The sequence below is a fragment of the Tamandua tetradactyla genome, chromosome 2, assembly GCF_023851605.1.
Source record: "Tamandua tetradactyla isolate mTamTet1 chromosome 2, mTamTet1.pri, whole genome shotgun sequence".
In the NCBI taxonomy this organism is placed as follows: domain Eukaryota; kingdom Metazoa; phylum Chordata; class Mammalia; order Pilosa; family Myrmecophagidae; genus Tamandua; species Tamandua tetradactyla.
Genome location: NC_135328.1, coordinates 121,585,656 through 121,599,650, shown reverse-complemented (window position 1 = coordinate 121,599,650; position 13,995 = coordinate 121,585,656). Strand labels below are relative to the sequence as shown.

Sequence of the window (13,995 nt, the reverse complement as noted above, 5' to 3'; positions counted from 1 at the left end):
TAAACATGGAGTTACCAAATGACATAGTAATTCTACTTCTAGGTATATACCCAAGAGAACTGTAGATGAATGTTTGCAACAGCATTATTCATAAGAGTCAAAAAGCAGAATAACCCAAATGTCCATCAACTGATGAAAGTATAAACAATGTGGTATTTCATATAATACTATATTATTCAGCATAAAAAGAAATGGAGTACTGTTACATGCTACAGCCTGAATAAACCTTGAAAGCATTGAGCTCAATGAAAGAAGCCAGACACAAAGGCCATATACTGTATGATTCCATTTATATGAAATATCCAGGAGAGGCAAATCCATAGAGACATAGATTACTGGTTGTCTAGGGCTGGGGAGAAGGGAAAAATGGCAGGATGACTATCAGTGGGTATAGGGTTTCTTTTAGGAGTAATGAAAATGTTCTAAAATCAGATTTTGGTGATGGTTGCACAACTCTGAGAATCTACCAAAAACCACAGACTTGTACAATTATAAAAAGGGTGTATTTTATGGTATGCAAACTGTAGCACCAGAAAGCTGTTATTTAAAAACCTTGGTATTTGAAAGAGAAAAACAAAAGAAAAATCAAGTGCTTTGTTTGGGCAAGCACAAAGGGTTCCATGTGAGCTAGAAATCATAACCTCAGAGGTCATGGTGAAGATAATGCACTCACTTTTAACACTACAGTCTCTCAGTGAGAAGTGTTTGAAAACAGTAGGCATTTGGGCTAATCAGTCGACCACACAACATGACTTCTGAACCAGTTTGTAAGTTGGCATTGTGCACACACGCTTAGGGAGAGTCCATTCCCCAACCCAGAAAAAAGCATAAAAAGAATGTAGAGAAGAGGAATACCCATGTTGTCTTGTTTCATTCATGTTATTCTCTCCATCTGTGCTCATATTATACATGCACATTTTTTATACCTAACACTACAGACAATGTGACTCAAGATTGTACCTGAGCACAATTCTCAAATATCAGAAATGCCCTCCTTAGGATGCATCATCTATCTACCAGTTTTGAGCATTGTTTTCAGAGCCTCTTGCTTCCTGTTAACTTTTTTTGCTGTGCGCCATTCCATCTGACATGCTTAAGAGCCGACAGGATCTTTCTCTGCTAGTTTTGTGCCCCAGCTGCTTAAATATTTCAGTGTATGTTCTTATTAATCTATTTGGTTGTCAAATATTTATGGCGTACCTACCATGGGTCCATCATGCACTAAAGTACTGGGCAGATGTTGATGAAATAAAGAGCATGGTCTCAGGCCTTGTTGAGCTTCGGCACAGAATGGAGGAGTTAGGAAATAAACAAATAGACTAGAAGTGAAAATCTGATAACTAATGGTTATTATTATATGGAGGCCAGTTTGCTTAAATGGGGTGACTCTGAGATTTGTGCAATTTAAGCTGTGTTTTAGTTTCCTTGGTGGCTCAAGAAAATACCATGCAATGGGTTGGTTAATCAATCGGAATCTAATGTCTCATGGTTTTGAGATTAAGTCTAAATCAAGATATCATTAGGGTGATGCTTCCTCCCCAAAGACCATGGTACTCTAGGGCTGGCTGCCAGCGATTTTTGGTTGTTGGCTACTCTGTTGCATGGGAGCCTCTCCTGAGCTCTCAGTTCTCTTCTTCTGGGTTCCACTGAATTTCAACTTCTTACTTCCCATGGCTTTCTCTTCATCTGTCTCAATTTCATTCTGCTTATAAAGGACTTCAGTAATAGGATTAAGAACCATCCTGGGCCACACCTTAACTGAAGTAGTCTCATCAAAAGATCCACTTACAGTGGGTTCACACCCACAGGAATGGATGAAGTTTAAGTTTTAAGAACATGTGTTTTGGCGTAAACATGAGAATAAAGGATAAGAAGGAGACAACTTGCAAAAATGATTCCAGGTAGAGGGAACAGCAGGATATTTTACCTTTTTTTGAGGTAATTGTGCAATTGTCTGCATCACTGTCTACAAAACAGTTTGGGTCTAATCCGTCCCATAAGTGTGGGGGGGCTCATCCTTTCTGAAACACTTTTCTTGTGTCCAGTTATTAAATTCCTGTTTTTCCTACTGCAATACCTGGTAAATCTTTCATCAACTTTTTGACACTCTCAAATCTAATCCCTACAAGCCCTGCCCCCTCCAATTGTATATCATGGACCCAGGAGGAGCCATAAATTAATTACCTGGGAAAGAATCAACTGCCCATGAAATGTATGCACAAATTTTCTTAAAAATGAGAAATAGGTTTCTTCTCCCAGTCTTTTGGCAAGGAACCGAAGAAGAAAATAGCCCTAGAGGAAAAAAAAAAAAAGAAAGAAAAAAATGTCTATTATAGGTTCATCAGAAAAATGCTTACATGGTTAACTTACCTAAGGATGCACCCTATGCATCTGGAATGTTCCTCTCTGCTGTCCTAGGCTGCCCTTGCTGTTTGTACCAGAAAGATTGAGCCTGGAAATTAAGGATTGACCACTTTGTTTTCAACTCACTTGTTAATGTTATCACCATCTCTGTTTTCACTTGGTTTACAGAAGCCTGGACATCCATCAGGGACTAAACAGGAAGGAAGGCCTAGGTCCTCTCCAGGTCAGGTACCAGGAAAGGTTTGTACAACTTAAATCACTTCTGTATCACTCCTGTCTTCTAATAGGAACCTTACAGCAATTTTCTAGTAGGAACTTCAAAGCTGACATGAAACATAGAGAAGGGAGGCACAAGGAGGGGAATATTTCTGCTTCCTTTGACTCTTGTGTTCCTAATCTGGCCTCGAGTTTTTGGAATGAAGTGCTTCAATTATTGGGTGATTAGATATCTGCCCACTCAAATGTTATTACAATATTGATGCTTTGGTTTTTTTTTTGGGGGGGAGGGCATGGTCTGGGAATTGAACCTAGGTTTCTGGCATGAAAGGTGAGCATTCTACCACTGAACCACCTATTGATGCTTTTCTAAATGAACTTTTTATTCTGAAATAATTTCAAACTTAAGGACAGTTGCAAAAATAATTCAAAATTCATACAAAGAACTCTAACATACTGTCCACCCAGAAACCCAGATCCACCAACTTTTAATATTTTACCATAGTTGCCATATCATTGTATCTATATATCTATATCCATTGATTGATTTATCCATCATCAATGATTTTTATTTTTTGCCTTTGGAAATGATGTTACTAATCTTCATTGTTTATATGTATAACCTACAACGAGCTGCATCATAATACCTGACGTCTGTCAGTCAGAAATGCTCTTACCTTTAAGTAGTGAACCTGCATGAAGATCTTCTCTGGATTGAGTCCATATTTGACCACAGATGCACCCGACTCACTCACATGGCCGGTTTTCTCTTTGTTAGGTCTACAATGATTAAAATTTTCTTTAAGTACAGTGCATCCCTAACTAATAGACCATAACATCATCTTATTTCTTAGAGTTGCTCAACAGCATCTTAATTCCATTCAGCACCAAGTATAATTTAAAACTGTATATTATATATTCATGTGCTGAACAAGGAGGGATCTATATTTGGATTGGCAACCTGAGGTTAGTTATGGCCAATATTTTATATCATCTTATCCAAGATTAAAACTTGCCAGACCCTCAAGGAATCTAAGATCTAGTACAAATTATTTAAGAATCTATACCCTTTTAGGTAGAAATGAAGGACTGGGAAAAGCACTAGAAAATGTAGATTTAGCTAGCAGAGTAAATTACATATCTTTTTTCTTTAATAAAAAAGTGATACCGGAGACCCGGGTTTGATTTCTGGTGCCTACCCATGGGGAAAAAAAAAAAGTGAAATCCCTGATGCTATCCACATCTCTTGATTTGTATTTAATTACTAAGGGTTCTGTAAGAAGTATTTGTACTGCAAAACCATTATAGAATCATAAAGCAGGTCATAGGAGCCATAATTACAGATCATGCAGGGACGTCAGCAATCACATATTACAAGCTTCTCATTGAGCAAATGACGGAAACTGAGGCACACAGATGTTAAGCCTGCACCCAAGATCTCACAGCTTGTTTTGATGAGTGATGAGGCCAGGACTGAAACCCACCAGCGTCCTCTTATTATCTATCAGAGCTTTTCCACCATGCTTCATGGTTTTAAAGACTAAAAAAAAATTCCCTTAATAGTTGAAGTGAAGGCTCAACAACTAGCTAAAATTAAAATATGTGATAGGGTGTTTGTAGCTTTCAGTTATTCTACAACCATTCACTTATTGTGCATACATTGAAGAGCATGTGTTGGAGTGGATGGAAGAGAGGTGGCACATCAAAAAGGAAGTTTTGGGTAGCACAAGGCAGATGGCCTTTGGAATCTGACAGACTAGTCTTGAATCTCAATCTCACATCTTATCAGTTGTTACTCACTAAGGGGTTACATAAATTCTCTAACCCTCAATTTAGTCCCTTGTAAAATAAGAACCATCCTACCTATTTCTCCAGATCCCATGAAGAATAACTGAAATAGACATGCAAAGCCTCTAATAAGGGCTAAGGATTCAGAAATTACTCAATAAACTTAATAAAACACTCAATATTTAGCAAAAAATGCTACTAAATTCAAAGTTGGTCATGTGATGTCAAAGGCGGTTCATGCACTTAACATATGACCAGACACACAAACGTGGAAGGATGGAATCTTACAATTGGAGGCGGTTTTATGGACCTTACACCTAAAGCAAGAGCACTGAAGAAGGAAATAAATAAATGGGAACTCCTCAAAATTAAACACTTTTGTGCATCAAAGAACTTCATCAAGAAAGTAGAAAGACAGCCTACACAATGGGAATCAATATTTGGAAACGACATATCAGATAAAGGTCTAGTATCCAGAATTTATAATGAGATTGTTCAACTCAACAACAAAAAGACAGCCAACCCAATTACAAAATGGGAAAAAGACTTGAATAGACACCTCTCAGAGGAAGAAATACAAATGGCCAAAAGACACATGAAGAGATGCTCAATGTCCCTGGCCATTAGAGAAATGTAAATCAAAACCACAATGAGATATCATCTCACACCCACCAGAATGGCCATTATCAACAAAACAGAAAATGACAAGTGCTGGAGAGGATGCGGTGAAAGAGGCACACTTATCCACTGTTGGTGGGAATGTCAAATGGTGCAACCACTGTGGAAGGCAGTTTGGCGGTTCCTCAAAAAGCTGAATATAGAATTGCCATACGACTCAGCAATACCATTGCTGGGAATCTACTCAAAGGAATTAAGGGCAAAAACTCAAACGGACATTTGCACACCAATGTTTATAGCAGCGTTATTTACAATTGCAAAGAGATGGAAACAGCCAAAATGTCCATCAACAGACGAGTGGCTAAACAAACTGTGGTATATACATACGATGGAATATTATGCAGCTTTAAGGCAGGATAAACTTATGAAGCATGTAATAACATGGATGGACCTAGAGAACATTATGCTGAGTGAGTCTAGCCAAAAACTAAAAGACAAATACTATGGTCCCAATGATGTGAATCGACACTCGAGAAAAAACTTGGAATATGTCATTGGTAACAGAGACCAGCAGGAGTTAGAAACAGGGTTAGATAATGGGTAATTGGAGCTGAAGGGATACAGACTGTGCAACAGGACTAGATACAAAAACTCAAAAATGGACAGCACAATAATACCTAATTGTAAAGTAATCATGTTAAAACACTGAATGAAGCTGCATCTGAGCTATAGGTTTTGTTTGTTTGTTTGTTTTGTCTTTTTTTTTACTATTATTATTATTTTTATTTTTTTCTCTATATTAACATTCTATATCTTGTTCGATTATATTGCTAGTTCTTCTAAACCGATGCAAATGTACTAAGAAACAATGATCATGCATCTATGTGATGATGTTAAGAATTACTGATTGCATATGTAGAATGGTATGATTTCTAAAAAAAAAAAAAAAAAAAAAAATGGACAGCACAATACTACCTAATTGTAATGTAATTATGTTAAAACACTGAATGAAGCTGCATCTGAGCTATAGTTTTTTTCTTATATATTTTTGTATTTTTTATTTTTATTTTTATTTTTTCTCTATATTATCATTTTATTTCTTTTTCTGTTGTCTTGCTATTTCTTTTTCTAAATCGATGCATATGTACTAAGAAATGATGATCATACATCTATGTGATGATATTAAGAATTACTGATTGCATATATAGAATGGAATGATTTCTAAATGTTGTGTTAGTTAATTTTTTTTAATTAATAAAAAATATATATATGGAAAAAAAAAAAAAAACGTGGAAGGATGTTGACCCAACGTTGACCCGGCCTGTCAAATCAGCCTCTTTGCAGCATGCTCCAGTTGCCAAGCAAACAACCACTGATGAAGTCTCAGTAGGAATATTCTAGTACTTTATCTCAGCAGACACACACAGCCCAGAACCAGCAGATACCTAGAGGAAAGCAGACACCCACTAGCCACTCAAGTTAACTACATACTTTCAATTTTTCTGCCAGATCCCTGACATACCTACATGACTGCACTTGCAAGAATAATTTAGTCCCTTTCATCCTCATTTAAGACTCCACTGAAAAGCAGCAGCTTTATTTCCCACCCTCAAGCTGATCACTGGGCTGAGCGTTTTCATAATGAAAGCTGCAACAGCTCTGAGAAAGCCCACCATACACAGCCTAGGGGGCGGAAGGCTTTGCAAAGTCAGTCTGAATTCAAACCAGTTTTCCCAGCCCCAAGAAAGGCAGAGTTGCTGTGAGTTTTTTATGCCTTTGAGCTCTGAATTGAGATGCTAGAAGGGGAGGGACACAGAAGAACAACGTGAATCTTTGCTCCAAAGACTGGCTTCCAGGCTCAAGTTCTTAGTAAAGCCTTTAGTTGGCATTTTTTTTCCTTTGCTTAAAAATGTTCTTCCAGAAAACATCCCTCTCTTCCTCTCTTCTTCCACCTGCTCCAAAAGAAGAAATGCTCAAGAAAATTCTTCTATGCTGACAGCATCCAAGGCAAACATTCAGGCACCCCAAAAGTCAACACCCAGGCAAGCTTTGTGAGAAATCAAAGGGTGTGGTTTTGTGAGGAAAAGACAGTCATGAGCGAGGAAAATAAAAAAAGAAAAGGTCACTTCCAATTCTGTACCACTCTGGTTCTTGTAATGACATTTATCCCAGGTCTGTGCAGAGATACGATGCATAGACAGAAAGCAGCAGACAAAGGAGCCCCTACTCCATGCAGTAACAGATGAATCTCACAGTTGAGTGAAGGAAGCCAGACACAAAACCATCACATACAAACGTATGATTCCATCTAGATGAAGTCAAACAACAGGCAAAACTAATTACAGGTATGAAGATCTGAATAACAGTTACCTTTTGAGAGGGGCTATTACAGAGAGGGAAAAAAGAGGAAGGTTTCTAGGATGCTGGGCATGTTCTATATAGTGATTTGGGTAGTGCTTGCATGGGGGATAAAGAGTAAAAATCCATCGAGTCATTTGACTAAGATTTGAGCACTTCAGTGTGTGTGTATATATATATTATATTTCAACCATAAAGTTAAGAAAAACAGATGCACATAAAAACCGTTCACATTTTGTAAGAATAGAAGGGAAGGAATCTAGAAAATGTGTTCTGCATATAACCATGACGCTCATGTGCCATTAGCTGAGGACTAGCTTAACTAAGCCCCCTAAACCTGAGGGCCATGGACACATTTTTTAAAATGACACTGTGAAAGGTAGGAAGGTTGTGGTAAATATAGGAAGGTGTGTGGTAGATATTAATTGGCTCATTGTATTCCCACTCTCATCCCCCTTCTTCGTTGCCACCTGTACAGTTAGATCTGGAAAACGACTCACTTCTCTAGTGTCCCTTGCAGCTATGGTAGCCATGAGATCTAATCTTGGCCAATGGGGCAAAAGTAGAAGTCTGCTGTGGTCGGGGTTGGGTTTTGCTGAGTTGGGGCTGGAATTGAGTCCATGGTACACCAAAGTCCTTGCTGCTCACTAGGCCCTCATAAGACCCAGGCCCCTATCTTGCCTGGGCCAAATCTTAAGTGGAGGACCTTAGACAAGTTGCTTACCCTCCTTGAAGCTTGGTTTCCTCACCTGTAAAACGATGATGAGGCTCAGATAACAGGAAAGCACTTGGTAAATGCAAACTTGTTGGGCATCTCTAAGATGTGATACTTCAGTATTTACTTCCTTGGCTGAAGAACATGGAATGTAAGAGATTGAGTTACCAAGGTCATTTGGGCTTAAATGCCCTTGGTTTCCTGGCACCAAATGGAACAACTGAGATTAACATGACCTTGCCCTCCCTACCTCCTTCCTTTTCCACTGCACTCGCAGAAGCAATACGAATATTTAGAGCTGCCAGATGGCAGTGATATTTGATACACGGTGATTTGACTTGGAACCAAGCCTCCTGATGTGATCTATCACCAAGGGTGTGTTTTGGGAAAATGTCTCAGGAAGATGCTTAGGCAGGTCAGCTTGGGTCTGAATACCTACTGCCCTGCCCTAGCCCCAGACGGGCCGTCTGCCAGCATCCTGTACCTCAAACTCCTTGGCACTAAAAATGAGAGCCATGAGATATCCTTATCTATAAACTCATTATTGCAGTGCTTGGGCCAGGGATGAAGCATCTCAGAAAGGAAACAGAAGGGGATTAAGCAGCATTTCAATATCCCTTGTCTGTCTGTCAGTCCCACTGCCCCATGAAATTTGACAGCCACAGGAGAGGACCCTGCTAGTCCCTCAGTAGTGGAGGAAGTTAAATACTATCCTTGTGTGGAAACTGGCCTTACCAATCTGAGACCCCCTGCACAGGTGAGATATACAATGGAGGTGGCATAACATTTTGGTTAAGAGCTTGGGCACGAACTTTGATGCTGCCACTTAAGGACCGTGTGATCTTAAATTAATCGCAAAATCCCATTTAGCCCCCGCTCCTTCATCTGTAAAAAAGGGATGATGATGGTTACTATGGTACCTCGTCAGGCTGCTGTAATGCATAAGATTGCTCAGTCTGAGTTCCTGCTGGCATTTAGTAAGCACAATATAAATGTTGCTATTATCATCATAATATGTTCTGATTGGGGTTCAGATAGTGTCAGTGAAACCTTCTTCCTGTAGGCAAAGCCATTAAAAAGACATCACGCTATGGTTATGTAAGATGTTATCCTTGGGGGAACTGGGGGAAGGGTGCACAGGAACTCTCTCCTACTATTCTGGTAACTTCTTATGAGTCTAGAATTATGTGAAAATAGAAAGTTAAAAGAAAAAACCATCATACTCCAAAAATAGCCTTATACCTGCTCTTCATGAGACCCCTAATTTTGAGTTCAAACCCTGCAAGACTTGGTCTTTAAGCACACTTCTTACCTCATCATCATTATCAGAAAACAAATTTAAAGAAAGTGAACACATTTTAAGTGTTGCTAAAGTCGAGTCCAGGAATAACACACACACTTTTACATACCCCACAGTCTACACAACTGAGAGCAGATTACTAAAATTCAGGTAGAAAATTAAGGTCGAATGATTTAAAGTATAAGGAATTTCCTATTCTCCATTTGTTTTGTTGCCACAATTCTTCCATCTGCAAGATGTGTATAGTGAATATTTGCTGCCAAATTGTTTCCGAGTTTGTTCAGTGAATTGGAAAAATTTTTTACATGCATTAATTAACCAATTTGTATTTTCTCAAAACAAGTCCGATTGTGTGCTTTTCACAGTGGTTTGAATAGCTATCCAGCATGAAGATGTTTCCCTACTAGGGAAGACATGGCAGGTTGAAAAAGGCAATTGCTAAAATGATTTAAGACAGAAGGAAGCATCACTCGCAAGAGCCATGAGGAAAATGAAGAAGATACCTTTCTTCCAAAGGCAGGAGAAGCCAATGATCAGGACTGAGAGATTTCAGCAGCTGCAAAGCAAGATCATGGAAGAAAGGCTGTGGCTAGCAGAACTGTGGAAAACTCGAATAAACCCCACAGGTTTTAATAAGCAGGATAGGAAAATGAAAGATGAAACTTAGAAAAACTTAGAAGTAGTGGGCATCCACACAAAACCAAATATGTCCTCTGGTTTTGAATGGCTATGAATCAGAAACTCCTCTCCAAAAAACAAAATCCTAAACTGAGAAGGAACAGATGAATGCAATGCTTTAAGAAGTGAATCGCCATATTCAACTTAGCAAGAGATCATTTGGATACATTTTATAAGAGAGTGAAGAAGAAAATGGAAAGCGAAGAAATTGATATTTGACTGCGCAGGAGGTTTCTGGTAAGGGTGAATTTTCAGAGAATGTGAACAAAAGATGAAAGAGGGTATGCCGGAGAAAGAAAAAAACAAAGGTAAATCCAAGAGTACCAGGAAGTCATAAAATTTTTGCCAGCAAGGCAAAAGTTCAGCATGAGCTGAGGTTAATGGAAAATGCTCAGGACAACAAACGGGGTTTTTGAAGTGATGCTCAGAACATAGGAAAGACCCAGGCGTTGAGATGAGAGAAAGAACAGAACGACTTGGCTTGATAAGCATTGTTACGTGGAAACTGATGCTGGAAGGTGGGGTACTGATGCTTGGTCCAGGTGAAGAGAGTGCCTTAAGCCTTTCAAGGGCTTCCAATGCCAGGCCCAGGTGAAGGACATGCCTGGATTCTGGAATCTTCCATCCCATCGCAGACATCTACGAAATAAGGACTCATGGAGCCAATGGGAAAGGGGCCGATGGGGAGAGACAATTGCTTTTTCTGATTTGTAAACAAAGCAAGGTTAGAGGAGGAGGGGAAGAGAAGTCTCCCCCAAAATGTGGGACTGGATTATTGGACATATAATTTGTGAGCACATAGAAGAAAATTTGACAAACTAAAGGAGCTACAATGGGATCCTGAAGACTTCTTTCAGAAATTCACCAAGGGCTTCAGGCATCCTGACTTTTGCAAGGCAGCAGAAAGGATGGAAATGGTGGTGAAGGTATGGTGGTGAGTATACGGAGGCTCAGTTTCATGACTTTACGGAAAGTTAAATATGGGACCTCAAGGGTGTTGACTAATTAGTTGCTATAGCCAGGAGGGAGGTCCTGTACCTACAGAATGATGGTTTACTGGCCTAACAAACTTCCTATCAGTCACAGCTGGGAGTCCAGCTGGTTGATTGATGCTAGGCTTCCATAGTCAAGTATGGCAACCACAGGCTGGAAGGAGGATGCAGTTAATAAAACAATATATTAATAAAAAATGTAACTGTATCACTGTTTACCTATGAAAAAGATTTAGTATATTAAATCGTCTGTAAACTCAATACGTAGCAAGAGGTGATGTGGTTTCCAAACTAATAAAGAGGATGGTTGGCTTGATACAGGGGAGCACTCAGAGTGAATGGGAGGTTCTGGGAGGGAAGGGGTGGGGGGAGTGGTGGAGTCAGCATGGGGCATAGCAGTTAAACAGCTGGGCTCTGGAGTCAGACTTGCCTCTACTTTTCAACCTTGCTCTGTGATTTACGGGCTGTGTAAACACAGCCGACTACTCAATATTTCTATGCATCAGTTTCTGCATCTGTCCAATCAGCAGGAACATGATACTGGGGTTCAGCTCAAAGGGCCATTTTTGAGGATGATATGAGATAATGTATGTAGAGTGCTTAGAAGATTGGACGCACTCAATGAATGCTGCTGAGGAAAAAAAAAAAAAAAACTTGGGCTGGGGAATGTGAAGACTGCTTGAGAAGGTATACAAGCATGGGTGGCTTGCTTTACCTGCCAAAGCCTGAGTTTCTTCTATGAATGGTGATGTTGGGTTTAAAAATGAAATAGGGTAATGCACGTGAATGAATCCAACTCAGTTAGTGCTTGCTCTTTCTTTTCTGGACTGTCCAGATCAAAGGAAACAATAATAGCCTTCTTCACAGGAAGGCCTCCTGACAGAGCGCTGTGCTCATCTCTGGAGTCAGAGGTGGCTTTTACTGTAATTTTCAGTGTTACGTTTTAAAGTGGGGGGAAGAGGGGAAGAGATGTGCATACACGATACACCTGAACCGGTATCGTCATAAACCATGCGAAAGGGGGATCTCCCCCATTCAGGGTCCACGTAATCATAAGGATCACTTGTCTGCCACCCCTCAGCACACAGGGATATAGAGAATCTGAAAATTACAGAAAGCATAACTAGAAAGAGTAAAAATGGAAAACACTTTTTGTACTGTGTTAAAAGAAAAAAAAAATACAAGAAGTCTTCCCAGGAAGAGGCAAACGAGACAAACCCTGGCTTTGCTTCAAAAGAAGGAGGCTACAAACAAGTGTAAACACCAACAGCATGTGCAGGTGGGAAGGATCATCTCATCTTCTGACTCAAAGAGAAGCAGACGGTCTGTGGGAGCTGGAGGAGGACTTTTCCATCCTCCATGGAGGACACACAGCACCCGGGAAAGAGGCGGGGGGCGGAGGGGCTCCTGGGTTTGAAACCCAGCACCCAGATGTAAAACGGGACAAGGAGCTGGGAGAACAGTCCACTTCTCGATCTGCGTACGATTAACTTCTCTCCATTTAGGTGCTGGGCACCAAGAGTGAGGGTAAGAATATTCCCCATGCCCCGTCTCTGGGACAAAAAACTAGGGGATACCAAATAATCCACTGGTTAGCAAATGCTCCATGGTGAATTATATGGAATGTTCATATTCTGAAATACTCCACAGCAGTCAACAAGCAAACAAACAAGCAAGAATACCTGTATGTGCTGACAATGGAACAATAGCCAGAATTATGTTATGAAGACAAAAAAGAAAGGTGTGGCAGGGGGTGGAAAAGATTAACAACACATACTTCATGCAAATACGCTTGTACCCAAGGGATGCTTTTTTTTGTATGCTGTATGGCGGGGATCACATTTCATTCTTTTTCCATGTGAGTATCTCATTATTACAGCACCATTTGTTGAATTTTTTATTTGTTTGCTTTTGTTTGGTTGGTTTTGGGAAATGCATGGGCTGGAAATCAAATCCAGGTCTCCCACATACCAGGCGAGAATTCTACCACTGAACTACCCTCACAACCCTGAGGGATGCTTTCTTTGGAATGAATTATCACTATGTGGGGTTATAACACCAAAGACCCCAAGGAGATGTCATCCTGGTTGCAACACTCGAAATGTCTCCTTAAATCTCATTAAACTCTCTGAGGTTTCCACATGCCTCCTCCCATAATTTCTTCCTCCGGTTTTCCTTCAGACAATTGCTAGTCAACCTTGCTAGGTTACAGTGATTTCATGGGATGTTGTACAATGTCTAAGGATTTCCACCAATCCCTTCTTTCTTTAAATTAAGATATAATTCACATACCATAAAATTCACCATTCTGAGTTGTCCAATTCAGTAGTTTTTAGTGTATTCACAATGTTGTACAACCATCACCTACTACCTAATTCTAGAATATTTTCATTACCCCCCCCCCAAAGAAACCCTGTATCCATTAGAAGTGATTCATCCACTACCCTGTAACCTAGCATTGACAACCACTAGATTACTGTCTGTCTTTATAGATTTGACTTTTTTGGAGGTTTCATATAAATGGAATCATACAATAGATGTCCTTTTCCATTTGGTGTCTTTCATTAAGCACACTATTTTCAAGGTTCATCCATGCTGTAGCATGTCTCAAAACCTCATTCCTTTTTGCTGCTGAATAACATTCCATTGTACGTATATACCACTTTTTGTTTATCCATTTATCTGTGGATGCACACCTGGTTTGTATTCATGTTTTGGAAATTGTGAATAATGCCACTATAATTTATCAATGTGAAAATATCTGTTCATGTCATTCCTTTCAATTCTTTTGAATATATACCTAGAAGTGGAATTGCAGGTCACATGGTAATTCTATAGTTAACATCTGAAGAGCCACCAAAGTGTTTTCCATAGCACCTACACCATTTTCCATTCCCACCAACAATTGCCTAGTGTTCCTATTTCTCCATATCCTTTCCAACACTTCTTATTTTCCTCTTTTAAAA

At 39.6% G+C, this 13,995-nt stretch overlaps 1 protein-coding gene across 44 annotated transcripts in view; it reads right to left on the bottom strand.

The window, feature by feature from the left end:
- Positions 1 to 13,995, bottom strand: part of AOPEP (aminopeptidase O (putative)) — a 489,538-nt gene that overhangs the window by 202,098 nt on the left and 273,445 nt on the right. For all 44 annotated transcript variants that reach the window (XR_013170613.1, XR_013170612.1, XR_013170616.1 and 41 more), the window contains 2 exons: positions 3,258 to 3,360; positions 2,185 to 2,292 (listed from right to left, as the gene is read on the bottom strand). Coding sequence is in view for 15 of the 44 variants with exons in the window: in XM_077148679.1 (XP_077004794.1) it covers positions 2,185 to 2,292; positions 3,258 to 3,360 (211 nt within the window). In the remaining 29 variants the exon portion in view is untranslated. The remainder of the gene's footprint in view (positions 1 to 2,184; positions 2,293 to 3,257; positions 3,361 to 13,995) is intronic.